Here is a 19,121-nt window from a genome sequence, read left to right on the forward strand (position 1 = left end):
TGCGCTGTGCATACTGTAATAAAACTTTGAATTCAAAAGCAATTGTCAATTTACTAAATGGCAAAGATTGATAAAATATGTTATAATAAATTATGTCGAATGAAAAAGTTCATGTACCCCACCATTGTTAGCACAGAATGGCTAGGGGACCACGTGCAAAAGAGTGCAGTTCGTCTATTTGATTGCACACTCTATTCTGGCATTTCAGCCGCAGAGGCATCAGAGAGGTTCAGCAAGGCTCACATTCCCACAGCGGCACAATTTCGCGTACAGCTAGATATAGATGTCGATCTGGATGAATATACCATCATCCCTAAGCCGAACATCTTTGCTAAGTATGTAACCATGGCAGGACTGTCAAGGGGACTGCACTGTGTGTTATATGATACAGATGGAAAGAGCGCATATAGAATATGGTGGCTTTTAAATTTCTTCTCCCATCCTAAAGTGTCGATCTATCCTGGCGGTCTTAAGGAGTGGATCGAGAAAGGAATGCCCATAGACTCCAAGCGGAAAGTACAGCAAATCTCGGTGCCAAAAACCGCCTTTTCTTCACACCCTCGTTTTGAAATGATTGTTAAACCGTCCGATATACGTCGATTTGTCTTACAGAATATCAGTGATAAAACCGATGTTGTTTCCACCCTGTATCCAAGATTCTTTACAATGATAGAAGAGATTGACATGGCCCTTGACTCTAAGTCCTTTGTATCGCGACTCGAAATTGGTGACACAAGCTCATCTTCTAGTCCTACAGAGAATACTGTTAGACAATTGGTTGATGTCCGTGCAATAAGACGAGATGAACATCCCTGTCAAATAGATTGCAATTACGTTGATCAAGATGAAAGCGGGGATCCTTGTAGTACATCAACGAGCGGAGAGGGAAGCCTGCACGAAAAAGATCTGCAGGCACTGCATCATACACCACAGACACAGCAAGCACGGTTAGAGTCCATTCCCTTTTCTCTTATAATGCCATATACCAGCTTCTTGGATGAAAGTGGTGTGATAGTAGGTAGTTCCGCTGTTCTCAGATCCAAGTTCCGCTCAGCAGGGATAGACATAACAAAGCCGGTGACATTTTACGGAGATAGTGGATATGAAACTTCTGTTGCTGTATTGGCAGCTGTGTTAGCCAGCGGACAAAGCCCCAGTATCTATAGCATACTAAAGGATCCACTCCTTAGGTTTTGGTCAGTGTACGGAGGCTCACTAAATACTGCCCACTCCGATGATAAGTGACCTCAACCTGATCATCGTACACCCCCATAAATATTACATATTCCTCTCCACCAATATTTAATAATTCTATTGCACCATATTTTCGTCTGATGGCAGTGATTCTAAGAGTTCAGGTAGTATAGGCAGGTATGTAAGCAGTGATCCGTTGGATGCTGTAACAACCATGGAAGTGCCCGGTACAAACCTGAAACACTTTCGGACCATTTGGCCACACTTAGCTACACTCCCGGGACTCCATATTACACCATCAATATCGCATGCTTCTTGGTGGTCTGATGGGGGTGTCGACCTATTCGATATGTCCCAATATATCGAGTCTCCTATTCCGTTGAGGCTAGCCAGTACTACCACGTTATCATCCGGGCTCCACTCAATGTACTGGTTACTAACGAAAGTAAAGATGTGTGAGAAGCAGAGACGTCCATCTGGTTGCTTCTTAAAAGAGTCTGCTATCTGTCTACAAGTACCCAAATCAAAATCTATTAGGATATAAGGAGTCGTGTTATTCCTAGCTGCTGACTCATTTGTTCGCATAAATACATCCAGGAGATGGGGTATTTCTGGAAAGTGGAGTCGAGCAATCAGTCTGGCTTCCTGAGCAGATCCCCTGGCTATCAGATGAGCAGAGGGGCCAGAAGAGGCCGTAGAGACGCGAGGTACAAATCCTTGATCAATTAGGTATACTGCCATGTGAGTTTTAAACGCTAAAAGTAGCTTAGTGCCATCGTTAGAAATAGATACTCTCTGTATTCCTTTACATTCTCTGGCCTCATCAAATGATAGAACCTTTATTATGGAGGGCTCAAGGCTGTGCCTACTTGCATGTGAAGCGCCTCTCTGCCCCATCGCCGAGGTATGCTCTGTCACTATCTTTTCATCGATGTGGATGAAGTAAACCCTTGTACCAGATGCAACAGCAATTGTGCCGTGTTTGGGGGTAGTAGCAACAGATATTAAGTTCGGAAAGGCTATCCTCGCTGGCTTGATCGAGCGAGTGCCTGAAATACTATTCAATTGACATACTGTAAGGGTTCGAGGTTCTACAAGATAGATGAACGATGTCCCAGACTTCATTGCAGCACCTTGCTGGTTAGACGGATCAGATTTCACCGCCGCTGAACCAACTGATGAGAACGGGTGACTTTCACTAATAATCTCAACAGGCTCACAAGAGCAGAAAACGCGCTTAACTGATATGCATGCACGTTTGTAATCCGTGGGGATCTCTACTACTATTATGTAATGAGGTGCCTCTTCTGTCACTATCAAGACGCTCAATACAGGGGTCGATACTTCATACAATGGTTGCTGTCCGAACGGGGTTTTTAATTGCAATTCAGAGCAGATACAAGCGCTTCGCACTGTGAATCTCTCGCCCATTCCCTGAGCTTGTTGGTCCTGCTTTGGTACTATCTCGATAATAGATAAACAATCGCCGCTAAGAGCGTTATAGATATACAAAAGTGGCCCAGCAATTACAATCATGAAGTCTGGAAAGCGTGGATGAAAACCGATAAAGGAAATATCTGCGTTAGTGGAGAGTGCTCGCAACTTGAGCTCTTCAGAGATTTGCTTAGATAGGGCAGTATCATGATAGGGCAACCATCCAGATCCTTCGGCTATAGGGCGCCCTACTTGGCGCATCTTCTCCATCACGCCTCCATCCATGGATATCAGAGGCCCAGGCATGGAGTTTCAAATTTAATTTGTGCTACTGATTCTTATATATGTGAAGAATTTACTACGCTTCAGGGGAGCGGTCTTGCTCGCCACTACTGAGCCACGTGGACATGTGGAAACTAGCAACTTGGTAACTATACAAAGATGTGGATCGATAGGCCATATGGAATCAGACCTTACAAGTGAACCTCGGCACCAGATGCAAGAGGATGGAGTGAAACTGGATAGGAATAATGGGGCTACCCATATGCTCTGATATTTCAGAGTATCTGAAACCACTACTCAATTATCACAATAGAACCTTAAGCTATATAAGCTCATTATAAATATATATGCCAATACCCTACTACTACTGTATGATTCCTATAGCACAATATGAAAGACACTATCGAAGAAAAATTAAGCAGACCCATCAATTCAAGTCAGTAGTACTATAGCCATAATGATATAGTAAGTATTCCTTCAAGTGGCCTCACGGTAAATAGGTACTAGTAATAGGCTTCAGTAATAATCCTGCATTGCAAGACGACCTGCTAATGCTGATAAGAGCATGTAGCACACTCTATTATAAGCATCGCTTCCACTGGCAGCGACAACTGGAAAATTCATCGATAGGCCGTCTGTTTTCCTTCTGGACAAACCGTGACCCTCCGGGACAAATTTGATATGTCGTGTCAGTATCCCAGTGAGCTCCGATTGATTGCTCATGATAGTATGTGTTTGACCCCTGCTCTGCTGTTTCATGACCCTGTGCGACTCCATGCAGATCTCCTGTGTGTGTCCTTCACGGCTATCTGGGCATAGTCGCCACGGTCTCTCGTAGTTCTGTTCCCTACTGTTACAGGCCACATGCTAGCCGCCTACACAATACTAGAGCAGCTGTAGACAAGACCGGGGCGGATCGATGAACCAGTGTGTCTGGCTTCCCCTCTGGCTGTATCTTCTATTTAGTTCAACACTCTCAGATAGCATCCTTTACATAACAGATTTTGTTAAGTACATGGATTCATTCTTAACCTTCCACTGTTACTACAGACGACCGAGCTGTTTGGCTGATGCATGCCTCTGTAGACGGTATTATTCTAAACTATACAATTTACAGGGGTAGGCAGAGAGTATGAGGACCGAAGAGAAGGGAACTCAGATAGAGTCCTAGCTCAGCGGGATAGTGTCATCGTGGTCACGTTATCAATGAGTGGCAGGCTTACACATATAGAAACCCTTTGGTACATATTGTGCTACACTTTATGAAAAACGCTAAATGCTCGGCCTTCTGCCGCTGGCTCTCCTTGCTTCTCTTTGCAAAAGTTCAAGAGATGTGTATTACAACAAGTTCGGCGTGGGATGTGAGGGCAAGCAGGAGAATTGCGCCCAGGATAGATGTATCTTACTAGGATCAGATCAATTGTGCACCCAGTGCGTTCCTGGGTATGTTCCAATAGATGGAAAATGCCAGAAATACCCAGGAGCTAGCTCCCCTCCATGTACTCCGGATGACCCTGCATCGCCGACTCGGTGTATTGCATGCAAACAGGAAACAAACATATTTTTATTCTATGGCAGCTGCTATAAAATTACAACAACACAGGACAGAAATCTGGGCAATTTCTTGTGCTCTGAAGCATCGAATGGAGTGTGTACTGAATGCTATAAAAATAACACTGAAATGTATGTTTTCACCAATCCAGACACAAGTGCAGCTGAGAAGTGCATCCTGTGCTCCGACACGGTCGGGTTCAATGGGTACAAGGGTGCCTCTGGGTGCCTAGATTGCCTTCCCCCCATCACTGATAAAATAGGCATCGCTCTGTGTGTTAAATGTCACTATACTGACAAGGATAGACATTTTTATCCGATTGACTATCAATGCCAAGCCAAAGGGCCTCACAATTGCGTCAATGGTTACTGCACGTCATGCTACAAGACACATTTGTTCTATGAGTATGGATGCTACAGCCGACACAGTTCGACTGGATTTGCCATCTGTGTAGAAGCCAACCAGTACGAACTAGATAATGTTACTATCTGCAAAGAGTGCGCAAATGCATCATACGCACCCAGGAACGGAGCATGCATTCTTATCAAGGAAAATCCATCTATTGAAGAGATCGCTTTTAAGTGCACAAAGGATCCAACTAAGGGACTATGCACGGCCTGTCCCGCTTCTGCGAAGTCCTTCCTCTTCTACGGCGGCTGCTACGACGAGGACGCCCATATTAGCTCAAGACTCTGTTCAAGAATTGGATCAAATGCCTGTGAACAATGGAATAGTGCTTTCAAATGGATCTTCTCTAAGAATGGCGATAACAATAAAAATGGATATCTGTGTGGCGATATTGCAAACGGTGGCATCTCTGGCTGTGCTACGTGTAACTATGCCAGCGGTGCTGTCACTTGCACGCGGTGCTCGGCAGGGTGCCTAGGAGTGGACGGGAAGTCCTGCAGTGAAGGCTGCAGCGGAGACACTCGGGGAGTGTGCACGAAGGTAGCAGAGGGGAGCGAGTCAACTGAAGTGTCGTGTCGATGCGTCTGCAAGCCGACGTTCTACAACAGCTCCGGAACGTGCATATCATGCACGGACTCGTGCGCTGTCTGCAAGGATGGCACACTAACCGGCTGTCAGCAGTGCAGCCCCGGCAAGATCCTGAACTTCTCGATCGTCTCTAGCGAGAGTGCAGACTGCATCAATCAGTGTTCTGTTAGTAGTGAGTGTGCAGAGTGCGGCATCACCATCGACGGCAGCAGGTACTGCACGCGCTGCAAGGACGCAAGCACGTATCCGTTCAACGGGGTGTGTATTCCGAACACACAAAGAGACGCGTACTGTACCAGCACGGCAAATGGTGCTTGTACTACATGCTCAGGAGCGGCCTTCCTGATGAACGGGGGCTGCTACACAACGGAGCACTATCCGGGAAGCACTATCTGTGACAAGCAGTCAAATGGAAAGTGTGAGAAGACCAAGGAGGGGTACGGGATATCGGACGATGGAAAGCTGCTGGAGTGCGATCCGACATGTCTGGCGTGCACTGCCCCTGGCCCCGGCCACTGCACCAGGTGCCCCTCTGGAGCGCTCCTGAAGAGGGCCTCGGGTGCCGCCACCGGGAGCTGCGTCGACCCCGGCGCCTGTGGGGACGGGTACTACGCATACGGAGACGCGTGCCTGCCCTGCGCCACTCCGGGGTGCAAGACCTGCGGGCATGCCTCCTTCTGCACAGAGTGCGCGGGGGAGCTCTTCGTGAGCCTGGACGGGCAGTCGTGCCTGGGGGAGTGCACCGGGGACAAGGTGGTGGGAGAGGTGTCCGGCGGCGTGCGGAGGTGCTGGTGCGAGCGGGGCTTCCTGCCGGCGCTGGACAGGTCCGGGTGTGTGCTCCCAACCGAGTGTCCCCCTGACATGCCGTTGTGTGCTGCCTGCGATGAGTCGGGTAGGTGCCTCTTGTGTGTCACCTCGGGCCACAACGTCCAAGTAGACCAGCGGACGTGTGCAGAGGGGTGCGGTGCCAGGGCCTCATCGAACCAGGGGCTGTGCATGTGCGAGCTCGACGCGGTCCTCACGAAGGGCGTCTGTGTCCCAGCCAAGGAGCTGGCCAGGAAGAGGACGGCGGCGATCGCAGGAGGAACAGTGGCCGGGGTAGCTGTCATCGGTGTTTTGGTTGGTTTCCTTTGCTGGTGGTTCCTTTGTAGAGGCAAGCGCATCGGCGCTTCTCCGAGTACCACGGCGCTTGTTCGCCCGAAGTCCGTATAACAATTCCAACAGCTTGCGATACGGATATCTACAATAGGGCCGTGCTCGCGGTGTGCTGAGCACTATTCTCGGTGTCCTTCCACAGTGAACGACTTGATCTGCATCCGCGCTGTCTTGCTGCGGCGCCTCTGGGTGCGCTCCAGCTAGCGGATAGAAAGGCAGCCTGCCCACACCGCCCGCCCGGGAGCCCGGCCGGCCCGGGAGCTTTCCATAAAATACTTCGGCGGCCGCGGGCATGCGCTATGCGTTCATCGACACCGGCCTTGTCGAGGAGGTCCAGCTCTCCATAAGCGTCTCGGCGGTCCCCGTCCCGGTCTGGTGCTGGGTGAGCCGCAGCCGCCGCCTGGCCGAGGAGGACCTGCGCAAGACGGCCCAGGCCATCAAGCTCGCCTTCGACGACGAGCTCGCGCTGGCGGGGAGCGCGCGCCCCGGGCTCTGGCGGGTGAAGGAGCTCGGGGCCACGGAGGCGGCCGGCAGCGTCTACGTCGGAACCCTGTGCTCGCTCCCCCGCCCGGCCCGGCCGCGCCTGCTGGGGCCCGCCCCGCCCTCCAGGGCCCCGTCCGTGCACGACCGCGTGAACGAGTTCCTCTTCAACGAGGTGCACAACTTTGACGTCGGCGCCGCCCGGGCGTTTCCCCTCTCCGAGCACCTGCAGCACAGCCCGGGGCCCCACTCGTACGCCGTCTCCCTGCTCTTCGCGGCCGGGGCATTGGGCGGGGGGCTGTACGGCGCCGCGAACAACCTGGCCCGGAGCTTCCTCGCCAGCGTCGAGGGCCACCTCCGCGGCCTCCGCCCCGGGACCGTGGCCGCGGTGAGGGACCTCGTCTCCCAGGAGATCCACCACCTTCTCTGCTCCCTCTCGCAGCTCGCGCCGCCCCGCAGCCTGCCCGCCGCCCGGCCGTCGAGCCCCCTGCAGCCCCCTCCTCTCCCGGGCGCCTTCCGCGACCTCCAGGCCGAGTACGGGGGCAGTCCGGCGCCGGGGCTCGCAGACGCCCTTGCTCCCCCCGCCCCCGCGGGCCTCGGCGCCACGCTGCTCTCCTTCGCGTCCGAGCAGGACCTGCGCTCGCACCTCCGCGCGCTGGAGCAGGACGTCGTTGCGGGCCACTACCTGAGGCTGGAGCCGGCCTCGCAGGGCATCCGGCCCCCGGGAGGCCAGGCCGCCTGCAGGTACTGCGTGCTGCGCTACACGGAGGAGCAGCACCGGGCGGCCTCGCGGCTCCTCAACGTCTACCGCAGGGAGGGCGCGCGGTTCGTGAACCTGGTCCTGAGCAACCTCTGCTGCGCCGACTTCAGGATCGCCTACCTCGGCCCGTACCCGCTGGCCCGGCTGCTGGACGACACCGTCGCCGCGCTGCTTCCCGAGCACAGGCGGCAGCTCTTCAGGGCCCGCGCCGCCCACACGCCCCTGGACGCCGCCTACTGCACCTGCGCGGGCTCCCCCTGCACGCTCCTCCTGGAGCACAGGCCGGCGGTTTCGGCCTTCAACGTGCTCTACAGCGCGGCCCCGGACCCGCCCGGGCACACCGGCAGGCAGGCAGAGGACGGCCAGGGCGGCGCGGAGCCTTCTTCGGAGCCCGTCTCTCGTGGGAGGTCGTGCCAGCGGTGCGGCAGGCCGCTCTACGTGCCGCGGCTCCACCTCGACGCCTCGTCCCAGGTGCTCTCCGCAGACCCGGGCTCCGGCTGCCTTGCGCTGCAGCAGTTCTGCGCCGCCACGGGGAGGCCCCTCTGCGTCGTCAACCTCCTGGCCGACGACGTCGAGGGCGGCTGCTTCGTCGCCTCTCTCTCCGCGGTGCCGCACCTCCAGAGGCTCCCCGCGCCGCGCGCCGAGAAGATCCTCCCCTCGAGGCGGAGCCCCCTGCTGCTCGCCTCCGGCAGGGCGCCGGGGCTCTACTGCGACGACGGCTCTGCCTTCTACGGCCACCTCCTCCGGCGGCTCCTGGCGGCGCCCCGCGCTGCGCGGAGGTTCGTGCTCGGCTGCCGGCTCCTGCGCCTCCAGTACTACTTTTCGTCCGTCGCGGAGCTGGGGCTGCTGGACTACCTCCGGCTCGCGGCGCAGACGCCCCCCGGCCCCTCTGCGCCGAGGAGGGCCCAGGGCCGGCTGGCGGACATCCGCTCGCTCTCCGAGCTGGCCAGCGCCCCGCCCGCCGGCCCGCTCTACCTGGCCCTCCCGATCTCGCGGGAGCGGATCGCCTCTGTCTGCGGCCTGCTGGAGCACAGCCTCTGCAGCCTGAACGGTGCGTTCACCCTGCGAGACAGCGCGAACAGGGAGGAGCCCCTCATCCACGTCCTGCTGGCGAACGGGTTCCGGGCCGTCGGGCTCCCGGACGTCTGCCTCCCCGTCAGCGACGCGGCCAAGTGGGCGCAGATCTGCGCGGGGGCGTTCGGCGCCTCCGGGCTGTCCTGCCTGGTCCGGCTGCGGAGCAACGGCCAGGTCATCACGTCGGACCTCGTCCCGTTCGGGGCCGCGACGGTGACGAACCACCGCGTGGTCGCCGACGGGGACGAGTTCCCGCACGCGTCGCTGGCCATGAAGTGCGGCATTCTGGGGGCATAGGCCCTCCTTAAAATGTCCGCGGGCCCCGCCGGTGCCGCCCTCTCCCCGCCGGCCGTGCCAGGGGACGGGGCGCACGCGCTGTACGCCGCCCGGGTCCGTAAATGCATGCTGAGTGTGAACGTGCGCCTCGAGCAGAGGACCTTTCTGGCGTTCTTCGGGCTGGCGGCCCGCACCCTGGAGCTCACGGGGGACCCGGACGTCCTGGCCGACACCATCCAGAGGAGCCTGTGCGTCGAGGAGGGGCGGGCCGCGGCGCTGGGGGACGGCGTGGCGAGGGGCCGCCGGGAGGCCGAGGCCCGGGGGAGCCGCCCGCTCGACCCGAGGGAGCGCCGGCTGCTCGAGCGGTACGGGCCCGGCGGGGCTGCAGAGAAGCCGGCCTGCGAGCCGCCGCGCACCCCCCTGCCGGCCGCGGGCGCCATCGCGGGCTCCCTGGTCGAGGTCTCGCTCAGCAGCCTCGGCGCCCTCTCGTCCCTCCCGCAGTCCCACGAGGCCCACGGCACGCTCTGGGTCGTGCCCCGCGCCCCCGGGTCCGGGGACGGCCTGCTGGCAGACCTCGCGGTCTTCGCCGAGGGCGTCTCCCTCTCCGAGTTCGTCCTCGGGGAGGGCGCGCGGGCGCTGCGGGGCTATGCGGCCCGCTTCCCCACCGCCCATGCCGCGTGCCTCTGCGCCTACTCCGTCTGCCAGCGGAACTTCCTCGTGGGGCCGGCCCTCCGGCGCAGCAGCGTCTACGCATACGCAGAGGCCCCCGGGCGCGACCTCCGCACGCTGTCGGAGCGCGTGGACGGGACGCCCGCCGTGAGCGACGTCGAGCTCTCCGGCTCCTCCGATGGGACGGGAGAGCCTCCAGACGAGCCGCCCATCAAGAGGGCCCAGCGGCGCGTCGTGCTCAACACCGACGTCGGGACCACGAGGACCAAGGCCCGGGCGGGCGCGTCCTTCGGCGACCCGGCCTGCGTCGTGCGGCTCACAGGCATCCCCGACGCGTACCGGGGGGCCGGCTTCCGGGGGCTGGGGGTCCTGAAGGGGAAGACGCCCCCGGACCGCGTCCTGCACGGCGAGGAGGCCGGGGAGTACGTGATGTACATCGGCTTCAGGCACGCCGCGCCCCTGCAGAAGTTCGCCGAGGCCTGCAGAAGGGCCCGCGACCGGGGCGTCGGGATCCGGGCCGTCCAGGGGCGCGTGCCCGGCGACTGCTCCGGCCTCGCGGCCCTCGACCCCGGGGACGTCTGGTGCGGCGCCGGGGGCCCTGCAGAGGCGGCCCAGGGCCCCGTCGTGGAGGTCGCCCACCTGCCCGAGGCCTACCGAGATCTCGGGCGGCGCGAGGGCTTCTGGTGCGGCGAGGACCGCCCGCTGCTGTGGTGGAACCTGCTGAGCCGGGTCGTGCAGAACGAGGGGGGCGGGGGGACCCTCTACTTCTGCTTCAAGTACCGGGAGGGCAAGGAGGCCAGCTCCGCCAAGTGGTTCAGGAAGCGCCTGGCCAGCGCGCTGCGCGAGGAGGGCGTGAGCGGCGTATCTGTCGCCGTCCTCGACCGCGTGCCCCCCGGGCTCGAGGGCCGCGACGTGGAGCTCCCCGCTCCCAGGCAATAGGTCTGCGGCCGCGAGCAGGACCCGCTGATGGCAATTTACTACCTAGGCCCGCAGGCGCTCGAGCCGACCGCAGAGTGCCAGCCCACCGGAGCACGGCGTGAAGCAGGTGGAGACGACAGAGGATCCTTCAAGACGCTTGATCTGCCGCAAACCGAAAACTCAATATGCTCCTGCAAGCTTCTGATAGCAATGTCTAGTTGCTTTAATACTGGCAATGCTTGACATGCTCTTTATGGTACAGGCTCCTTCGAGCTGAAAAGAGGATGCTAAACCTCTCAGTTTCTTCCTAGCAAAACAATCCGTAACAGTGACAAAGGTGTTGTACACGAGTACGGAATAACATATAATGGAACTCGCTACGGGTGCCTGAAGGACTGTGCAGTGTTTAATGATGGGATATGGCTCCTGCAACCGTGACTTCTACCCGGAAGAGGGGGTACAAAACACATCGCGAGGCGAGCCCTGAGCTCGCTCTCTCAATAGGAGCCATCTGGCATCCTCATCGTCAGCACCGTGACAGTTGTCTTAGTCTAGCTTTTCGTTTTCGAAAGAGAGCTGAGCATCTATGGCTCTGTGGTTACTTGTATAAAGGTTTTAAAAAGTTGGTGACTGCAAATTAAGAAGTGCGATTATGGCTGTGGTTTTATAGATGTAAGTGAGCCTTATAATGTCTTTTATCCTAATAAAGTTCTGTGTGAGACTCCAGCACTATTCTGGGTAGTCAGTATGTCACTAGAGTGTTTTACATTGTTACGATTGTTATGCTTATGATCAGCACCATTGTCTTAGACAACGTCTTAAGGACTCTGAACTATACTGCTGCACTGTCATGGAGCCAGAAACATACTAGAGCAAACAAGAAGTAAGTAAAGGGGGACATTGAGTTTAGAGGCCATGCAATTGTAAGTGTTATTTCCTGCTCACTGAACGTGCACTGATAAACTAAACCACAACCCGTAGAGCAGACGAAACTGATATCACTCTATCCACTAGATTAATTGTCTCGGACACCATCTCGATCTGCTTGTAGAGTAACATTTTGTGGCACGATAGCTCATTAAAGAGTGCATGGTACATTTGTTAGATATGCATTCAAATAAAACACTAAAAGCATCTGCAAGATTAAAATGTGCTAATACTTTGGTCCCTTGTGAGAGCTCGTTTTTAATTCACCGATCAAGACCCAGATAAGCGAGAAACATATGAGCCTAAAAAATAAACTTGGGACGTTCTGTTCCCCTCTTTTCCTCCTCCAAGTTCTTTATCTCAGGTCAGATCCCAATTCTATAGCAATACCTATCTATACATCTGTACAGATAAATCATTTCGCTGTTCCTTTAAGACTGGATGGCTGAATTTACGGAGATAATGGATCTGCAACGTTGCGTTGAGGCATTTGGCAACGAGTTGGCCTCACCAATAAATCCTCTCACCTTCAAAAGCTTTCAAGGAGCCTTGCTTCTTAGTTATGCGTTTACTTGCTCGGCCAATTTCATTCCAGCTTGTACTCCTTCCCAGGGGGAATGCTCTCTGCCCTGGGCTGTTGTTATGCTGTTTTATAGCTGTGTCGAGACATCCACTATGTACTTAAACCGTGTACACAGCTTCTTTATCCAATACTTTCGAGACACTCGGGCCTTTTACGAGCTTGACATTAAGCATGATCCCTCGATCTATTTACAGTTTACAAACATATACCGAGGCGCCCGTGAATCCAAATATCTCACAGAGTTGCATCGGTATATAGAAGCCATTCAAGAGGACGAGGCGTGGAATGACCTTTTGTTTCAAATATCATACACACCGTCCACGTCAATCCCCTGCTGCTACTTTGTTTTTGCTCTAGGCTGTCTTTGGGAATCCATAGCCGTTAATGTGCACACCATTCTTCCGTTTTCAAATATGAAAGTAATCGATCTCAGGGTACACGGAGAACGGGATCTGTTATTGGCCAAGAGTATGCTTCAGACACCACCAGGCGGACTCCAGGAAGACTTCGCGTACGGGCAAGAAGAACCATACAACCCCCTATTGCAAGCATGCCCCCTCCTGTTCTTGAAGGAGGGTGACGTAAAAACTCCACGCATCATTCAATTACTCACCGTAGTGCTCAAAATGATTAACCAGTTCGCACCTGCCCTGAGCCTTCATCGCAGAATAAACCGGTGTATCTTCAGACTAAGCTCCCTCAAGAAATTTCTACACGACAGCTATGAGCTATGCATAAGCGATACTTTTAGGCGCAAAATGGAAGTAAAGTTCGGCCTCTGTATCAACGCGGTGGAAAGCAGGAATCAAAAGAGATCAAAGTCTAATCGTCACAATGCAACAACCCACAAGTGGATAGGCAGTGCTCTCAAGACAGACATATACAAGAACCACTTGGAGTACCTCCCAGAGCTAGAGCGATTCATTACTGATGATTCGTGCGGACCTGCCTCGGTGCCGTCAAATCTCAGTTATAGCGAAGAAACATGACTTGCATCCAGGTTCCATCTTTTGGCAAACGCAGAATTATACTCTATTTTAGCTATAAAGTACGGCTGTCCACTTTGAAGTAGCATTCTGTCTTTGGAGCGCCTGGACTTAAACTGATTAGCCTCCACTGCAATGTACACTAGAGTGCTTTCGATCCATTTGAGAGAATTGGCGCAGTATCTGGAGGTACATATACGCAGATTGTTTTCACAGTCCTCTCTTGTGATCTCATTGGTTAGCGCACTTAGGATGAAATTCTTGTGCACAGAGGGTACAGAAGATATGCGAATTTCTGAGGGAGATAAGATGTTCAATGCTCTATGGTTTATAGTGGGCAGATGCATAGTGCTTGCTGTTTCTGGCAAACCCTTTTGCTTTAGGTTATCGAAAAGTTGCAAACAGGACACGCCTCCAGCTTCCTTTGCCTGAGCATCCAATTTCCGTGTGGCCCAATTAGAGATTGTCCGGTAGCAATTGATATTTATCTTGCTTAGAGCGTTGCATGTATTCAATACGTGATTTCTCATTACATCGTGGATCATCACACTGCTAGTCCTGCTCATGTGTATTCCCACACGGGACATCTCTAGAGTCCGCATTGCGGTGGCTGCCAAGCTCCCGGCAACGACACCATTAAACGCCATATGTTCGATTGCCACATAGTACTTACCATCCTCTGGAGATTGCTGGCGTGCTCCACAGAGAATTACGTGTACAAAGAGGGCCCCAGGTATGGATGAGGGAAGACTCAAGCACTGCACCTCATCGGTGTTACTGATGGGAAAGGGGTCGGATTCATAGACATACCCGTTCTTCAGAAGAGGGGTGAACGACATATATAGCTTGACAAACTTAGGTGGATATGTGGGCGACCCTATGTGACTGGTTATCCGCTTGAGCTTAATGTATATGTGCCAAAGATAAGAGAGAGGAGGACATAGGGAGACTGTGAACAGTAAGATTCCTGTTGGCGTATCCATCGGTGAGGATATGAAGTACTTATCTGGACTGCTCAAAAGAACATACTCGACTTTGCTGTGCTTGGAAGACTTTGATTTTAGTGGGGAATAGATGCTCTTGGCAACGTTTTGCATGCTTCCTGCGTTCAACAGAAGACCGGAGATATTTGATATCGTGTCTAGATATTGCTCTGGGGCTACGATGGGGGCGGGCTCATCGGGCAAGTAGCAGAACCCACCCTTCGTATAAGCCAGAAGCTTGCCTAGATATGCCAGTGCAACCTGGTGAGGGTGCTGCTGGCTGATTGTGCGGTACTGGTAGAGAAGGGGGTCAGCAGACATGGCTTTTTTATTTACAGAGAAAAAGTAAACACCTTTTCCTCACAGACTGTGGACCCATCGACCCGCAGCACTCCACACATCACTGCAAGTTTAGCTCATCGGTTCTATTTTCAATCTTTTCAGAAATGGTATCCAGAGTCTCTCGAAGAATGGCAGAGAACTCTCTGCTCAGCTGATCAAGTCTGTTTTTCAGGTCTAGTATCTCATTATCCTTACGCTGGATAAGCTCGTCCCGCTCTCGTAGGTCCGACTCTAACTGAATCTTCTCCTTGGCATTTTGCGCACGGACAACTTCTATCCCCCTTTCCCTATCGATAATGTCCTTAAGAAGCTCGTCCTGCATGCTTTTAAACTGACGAGTCATGTCTACAGCAACGTCGTGTCTGTCTGCACGCTCACGCTCTATGTCCGAGGAGAGCTGTTTCACCTGAGCTTCAAATATCCTTATTTCAGATATTAATCGTGCGTTTTCCTCTGTCTTCATTAGAATCTCTCGTTCCAAAGATTCAATGCGTGCAGCAGCTTGCTTAAGCTTTTCTTGCAGCTCAAACTCCTCCGCCTCTTGCTTCTTCTTGTCTCCTGCCCCAGATTTCGGTGGCATTTTTTACTTATGGAGACTACCGATTTAGCTCCCGCAAGTGACAGCTTTACCACAGCATATTTTGAGGGCCAGGATACCCTTGTTACTGTGTCCATGCGAGGGACTATTCGCGAGACCATCAATCTTCTAAACCTTCAGATACACGGGCTTCATTGCTATCGAAGCGCAGAGGTTCCACTCTACCTTGCTCTGCAGCTCTTTGATACACAGCAGGCTACAATATGCATGCCAGAGTGGTTGAAACTGGATAGAACGCGCACTTATATCAATAATGAGATGGAGAACCCTGGTCTCCAGGAGTTACAGCCACACTTCTTTGAGGTTTCGAGAAGACTGCTTATAGTATTTCGAGAGCACCCCGACGAGCATGCATCTGCTGACCTTTCGGGAAGCGCCACACTGCTGGCAATTGAGTTCAATCTCAACAATCTCTTTGATATCCGTCGGCAGAAACTGAAGGACATCATCGACACAGCCATAGGAAACCGTCTGGCTCCAAATCTTACTAATGCCACCAAGTTCGAGCTGATTGGCTTAAACACTTACAAACAATTCTCAGACAGTTTCTCGGAAATTCACCACTTGTCCCTCTATGACTCTGCAAACAGTGCCTAGCCGTGTAGCCCTGATGCTACTTTGATTATACCAGCCCTGCTCTGTGTTTACTTGTTCTAAGTGCCGTGCGCACACTGAGAAAGACCTTGGCCCAAAGCTGTAACTTCAGCCCTAGCTCGCACCCCCGTGTCACCCCCGTATCAAAATTCGTCCGACTCAATGAAGGGCACCAACTGGGACGGCTGCTTGGGAGCCCACTGATGCAGATACTTTAGAAACCTGCGGTAAAGAAACCTTTTCTTCTCAAACTCTACAAATATGTCCTTATGGTGAAAATATGCATGAGCCAGGATTCTGTATGATCGTCGCTCCAAGAAACTGTATGTTTTCTGTGCCTCCTGTACCATCTGCTTGTTTCCAGGAGGCAAAAAGTCAGCTGAGCAGTTCTTCACGAAGCTCGGCTCTCCCGAATCTAGAAGATGGGAACAATAACTAATTGCGCAACAATCCTGGGGGTCTGTGGAGTGCACTGTGCACAGAAACTTCCACTCTGCAGTGGCAAGCATGGTCGGGCACGTCTTGCTATCACAACTGTCTGCCAAATAGAAGAGCAAATGAGACATCTCCTGAAGAATCAGCCTCATGTTTTCATATCGCAAAATCTTCATGTTTATCGCTGAGCCCAAAGTGCGAAGCTCGAAGAAGAGATCCAGCTGATCAGGGCAAGCCCGGACGATGCTGTCCAGATAGTCCCTTATTCCCATCTGCATAACTCGGACGTCCGAAGTTGTGCCGACAACCTTGCTTAGTTTTAGTACCTTTCGTTCGTCATAATAGCTTGTGGGATAGGGTTGAGGATCTGGAAGGCCAGCCTCCACTACAAACTGCATTTTGATTTTTCACTTTTCATCTTTCATTTTAGATTTAGTATCTTCCCTTTTTAATTAAAATTGCAAAAACAAAAACAAATCGCGGTTTGGCCCAGCCAGCTTATCTGACAGTTTAACCAAGTCGGATTTGAATATAAGTATCTATGGAGCCGTCGCATGGGCCGAATCCAGAACTCTACAGAGTAACCGATCTTCATGTTGATCTCATCGAGAAATACAAGCAATCCAAGGGACTGGGAGAAAAGAAAAATAAAGTTTACGCTGCGTTCAAGACACTCTATGAGCTCTTAGAAAGATCTCCCTACGAGACACAAACAGGCCTTCTTCACGATTTAGCCATCATGGTGGACCTCCTATGTCTGGAGTCTGGCCTTCTTTCTGTCCGCAGCTCGTGCGAGCTATTCAAGGCCTTTGTTGTTCGAAAGATGGGAGAAGTGACGTCTCAAAATACATTACAAAAAGTCAAGCAAGAAATTCTGGCAGGTAGCCAAGCCGTCCTCCACAATCTTGAAATGGCACACGACAGAATTGCCGTCAATGCATTTCCATACATAGTTGATGGAAGCACTATTGGTATTTTCGGAGAGTCCTCATGTGTACTTTCAGTTCTGAAGTACGCTAGCACACGTAGGCGAAATTTGTCCGTTATTATTATTGCAACTTTCACAATGCGAGCAGAGGACGCTACGTTTCTAGAGCTGGCTCGGGTTCTCTCTAGTCATAACGTTAACGTTATGATTATGTCCGAGGGCGCCCTTATTTCACGCATTCATAGTGTTTCTTTCTTCTTGCTCGGAGCAGATATGCTGAGCAAGAATGGAGGATTGGTTAACAACATAGGGACCAAGAACATAGCAATCGTGGCAAAGTCGTATCGAAAGCCCATATACGTGGCCACAGAGACCGTTAAGTTCAGCAACATATACATGCTGACAAACGATGACATCCCCAAGACCGGTAGCAGGGCTCGGTACAGCATTGGTAATGAGTCTAAGCTGGTAGTTTCCCGTATGGGTATAGCTTTCGATGACTCCACACACGATCTCACAGAACCGGAGAATATTTCTCTTATCTTTACCGATGAAGGCGTACACACTCCTGAGTCTATGGCTGGGAGCATTATCAGAGCGCTCTACTCGTAACTGTATGGCTATGGCTGTGAATTTTATTACTTTCACGTTTAGTAGATATCATTTATCACGACTTGGGCAGGTCTGATGACTGTGCCCTTATGGAGGAGACCAGGCTGCAGTGTTTCGCAAACAGTATTGGACGGAAGCGAAGAATCTTCTATGACACGAACAGCATTATGAAGACTAGAGTCGAACATATCTAGGCGATTGGGTGCTATTCTTTGGGCTTCCAAAGTGTCTAGTACTTGATCAGCTAGGGAGTGGGTCGCAGCGATACTTTCTTGGATCTCGTGGAGATGTTTGGTAAGTGCCCCACGAGACTTTGGATGGGATTTTGCTTGGGCATGTAATCCATCCACCGCATCTAGAATCTTAAGTAGTTCACGAAGGCACCGCTGCGTTGCTTCTATCCTTGCTTCTGCCACAGCATCTGCCTGGGCCTCTGCTGCGGATTGCCGTTCTGCCAAGAGAAGCTTGAGCTGCTGTTCAATGGTAGATGAAGATGGCTTCACAAGTCCTCTCATCAACCTCATAAGGACGCTAGTACCAGCCATACTCGAAGGACTAAGTGCAGAAAGCGCCATCTAGCCCTGAAAGCCTTTAATAATTATAAGGCTAGACTTTGGTTTCATGACGAGTTTTACGAAAGACCTAACCATAAACACTATAGCGCGTTTCTCATGAACCCCTTAGTGTCAAGGTAACATTGATGGTTCTGCTCGTTTCATTTTTCAAATCCAAACAATTCCATACAGAGTGTACTTTCTTCGGTGAAAGTGCGGCGAAAAATGGATTGCCTCATTGTCAAAGAGGTAATTCCATGTCTTAGATAAGAGGATTATCTTTCTCTTTTTCTCAAGGAGCTCCTTAATGAACTGAATGTACTTTCAAGGTGGTGAGAAAAGACTGAAAGGCTGTTATCCTGCTTTCAGAGGACCTGGTTTGGTGTATATCGGTGACACATCACAGTTATGTTGAATAACACGGAGGTATCGATGAGTGGACGCACAAGGATTGAAGGCGATGAGCCACAGGGGCTTCTATGAACTGCTCACGGTGAGTGGAAGTACCGTAGATACCTTCGCTACGGTGGGCGGGCGGCTTGCAGGGTGGAATTGGCAGCCTGGACGAATCAAGGGCGGCGGATATGTTGCCGTCTCATTCCATCAATAGCATGGTTGGCTTGCGAGATGGAAGCAGTGGCTGCGGCGAAGGCACGTGAGGCGTCCAGATGAGGTGCGCAATGCAAGGGACATCAGCACTCCAACTGCGCAACCGGTCAGTGCAGGGCGGTCCGCGGCGTCGAGGTCTGTATGAGGTGCCATCGCGGACATCGCTGTAGTTGCTGTCAT

At 52.9% G+C, this 19,121-nt stretch overlaps 12 protein-coding genes across 12 annotated transcripts; 7 read left to right on the top strand and 5 right to left on the bottom strand.

Moving 5' to 3' along the window:
- Nucleotides 1-111: 111 nt before the first annotated feature.
- On the top strand, nucleotides 112-1,245 carry GL50803_0010783 (3-mercaptopyruvate sulfurtransferase/Thiosulfate sulfurtransferase; the record flags this gene model as incomplete). Its single annotated transcript, XM_001706557.2, has 1 exon — nucleotides 112-1,245. The coding sequence occupies one exon, from the start codon at nucleotides 112-114 to the stop codon at nucleotides 1,243-1,245; it is 1,134 nt and encodes a 377-aa protein (XP_001706609.2).
- Nucleotides 1,246-1,311: 66 nt separating this feature from the next.
- Nucleotides 1,312-2,934, bottom strand: GL50803_0015285 (uncharacterized protein; the record flags this gene model as incomplete). The annotated part of the gene is made up of 1 exon (XM_038045820.1): nucleotides 1,312-2,934. One exon carries the CDS (start codon nucleotides 2,932-2,934, stop codon nucleotides 1,312-1,314), a length of 1,623 nt encoding a protein of 540 aa, XP_037901990.1.
- A 1,252-nt stretch (nucleotides 2,935-4,186) lies between these two features.
- GL50803_00114042 (High cysteine membrane protein Group 4) lies at nucleotides 4,187-6,670 on the top strand (the record flags this gene model as incomplete). The annotated part of the gene is made up of 1 exon (XM_001706559.1): nucleotides 4,187-6,670. The coding sequence occupies one exon, from the start codon at nucleotides 4,187-4,189 to the stop codon at nucleotides 6,668-6,670; it is 2,484 nt and encodes an 827-aa protein (XP_001706611.1).
- Nucleotides 6,671-6,905: 235 nt separating this feature from the next.
- On the top strand, nucleotides 6,906-9,224 carry GL50803_00114043 (uncharacterized protein; the record flags this gene model as incomplete). Its single annotated transcript, XM_001706560.1, has 1 exon — nucleotides 6,906-9,224. The coding sequence occupies one exon, from the start codon at nucleotides 6,906-6,908 to the stop codon at nucleotides 9,222-9,224; it is 2,319 nt and encodes a 772-aa protein (XP_001706612.1).
- Nucleotides 9,225-9,236: 12 nt separating this feature from the next.
- On the top strand, nucleotides 9,237-10,811 carry GL50803_00114044 (uncharacterized protein; the record flags this gene model as incomplete). Its single annotated transcript, XM_001706561.1, has 1 exon — nucleotides 9,237-10,811. One exon carries the CDS (start codon nucleotides 9,237-9,239, stop codon nucleotides 10,809-10,811), a length of 1,575 nt encoding a protein of 524 aa, XP_001706613.1.
- Nucleotides 10,812-12,158: 1,347 nt separating this feature from the next.
- On the top strand, nucleotides 12,159-13,289 carry GL50803_003421 (uncharacterized protein; the record flags this gene model as incomplete). The annotated part of the gene is made up of 1 exon (XM_001706564.1): nucleotides 12,159-13,289. The coding sequence occupies one exon, from the start codon at nucleotides 12,159-12,161 to the stop codon at nucleotides 13,287-13,289; it is 1,131 nt and encodes a 376-aa protein (XP_001706616.1).
- Nucleotides 13,271-14,590, bottom strand: GL50803_003420 (uncharacterized protein; the record flags this gene model as incomplete). Its single annotated transcript, XM_038046072.1, has 1 exon — nucleotides 13,271-14,590. The coding sequence occupies one exon, from the start codon at nucleotides 14,588-14,590 to the stop codon at nucleotides 13,271-13,273; it is 1,320 nt and encodes a 439-aa protein (XP_037901991.1).
- A 79-nt stretch (nucleotides 14,591-14,669) lies between these two features.
- GL50803_003419 (uncharacterized protein) lies at nucleotides 14,670-15,191 on the bottom strand (the record flags this gene model as incomplete). Its single annotated transcript, XM_001706565.1, has 1 exon — nucleotides 14,670-15,191. The coding sequence occupies one exon, from the start codon at nucleotides 15,189-15,191 to the stop codon at nucleotides 14,670-14,672; it is 522 nt and encodes a 173-aa protein (XP_001706617.1).
- A 9-nt stretch (nucleotides 15,192-15,200) lies between these two features.
- On the top strand, nucleotides 15,201-15,806 carry GL50803_00101943 (putative GINS complex protein; the record flags this gene model as incomplete). The annotated part of the gene is made up of 1 exon (XM_001706566.1): nucleotides 15,201-15,806. The coding sequence occupies one exon, from the start codon at nucleotides 15,201-15,203 to the stop codon at nucleotides 15,804-15,806; it is 606 nt and encodes a 201-aa protein (XP_001706618.1).
- Nucleotides 15,807-15,946: 140 nt separating this feature from the next.
- GL50803_003417 (Preimplantation protein 3) lies at nucleotides 15,947-16,636 on the bottom strand (the record flags this gene model as incomplete). Its single annotated transcript, XM_001706567.1, has 1 exon — nucleotides 15,947-16,636. One exon carries the CDS (start codon nucleotides 16,634-16,636, stop codon nucleotides 15,947-15,949), a length of 690 nt encoding a protein of 229 aa, XP_001706619.1.
- A 143-nt stretch (nucleotides 16,637-16,779) lies between these two features.
- GL50803_0091911 (Translation initiation factor eIF-2B alpha subunit) lies at nucleotides 16,780-17,778 on the top strand (the record flags this gene model as incomplete). The annotated part of the gene is made up of 1 exon (XM_001706568.1): nucleotides 16,780-17,778. One exon carries the CDS (start codon nucleotides 16,780-16,782, stop codon nucleotides 17,776-17,778), a length of 999 nt encoding a protein of 332 aa, XP_001706620.1.
- Nucleotides 17,779-17,816: 38 nt separating this feature from the next.
- On the bottom strand, nucleotides 17,817-18,353 carry GL50803_001376 (Mge1; the record flags this gene model as incomplete). Its single annotated transcript, XM_001706569.1, has 1 exon — nucleotides 17,817-18,353. One exon carries the CDS (start codon nucleotides 18,351-18,353, stop codon nucleotides 17,817-17,819), a length of 537 nt encoding a protein of 178 aa, XP_001706621.1.
- Between the last annotated feature and the right edge of the window lie 768 nt (nucleotides 18,354-19,121).

The sequence above is a fragment of the Giardia intestinalis genome, chromosome 4, assembly GCF_000002435.2.
Source record: "Giardia intestinalis strain WB C6 chromosome 4, whole genome shotgun sequence".
Classification (NCBI taxonomy): Eukaryota; Fornicata; order Diplomonadida; family Hexamitidae; genus Giardia; species Giardia duodenalis.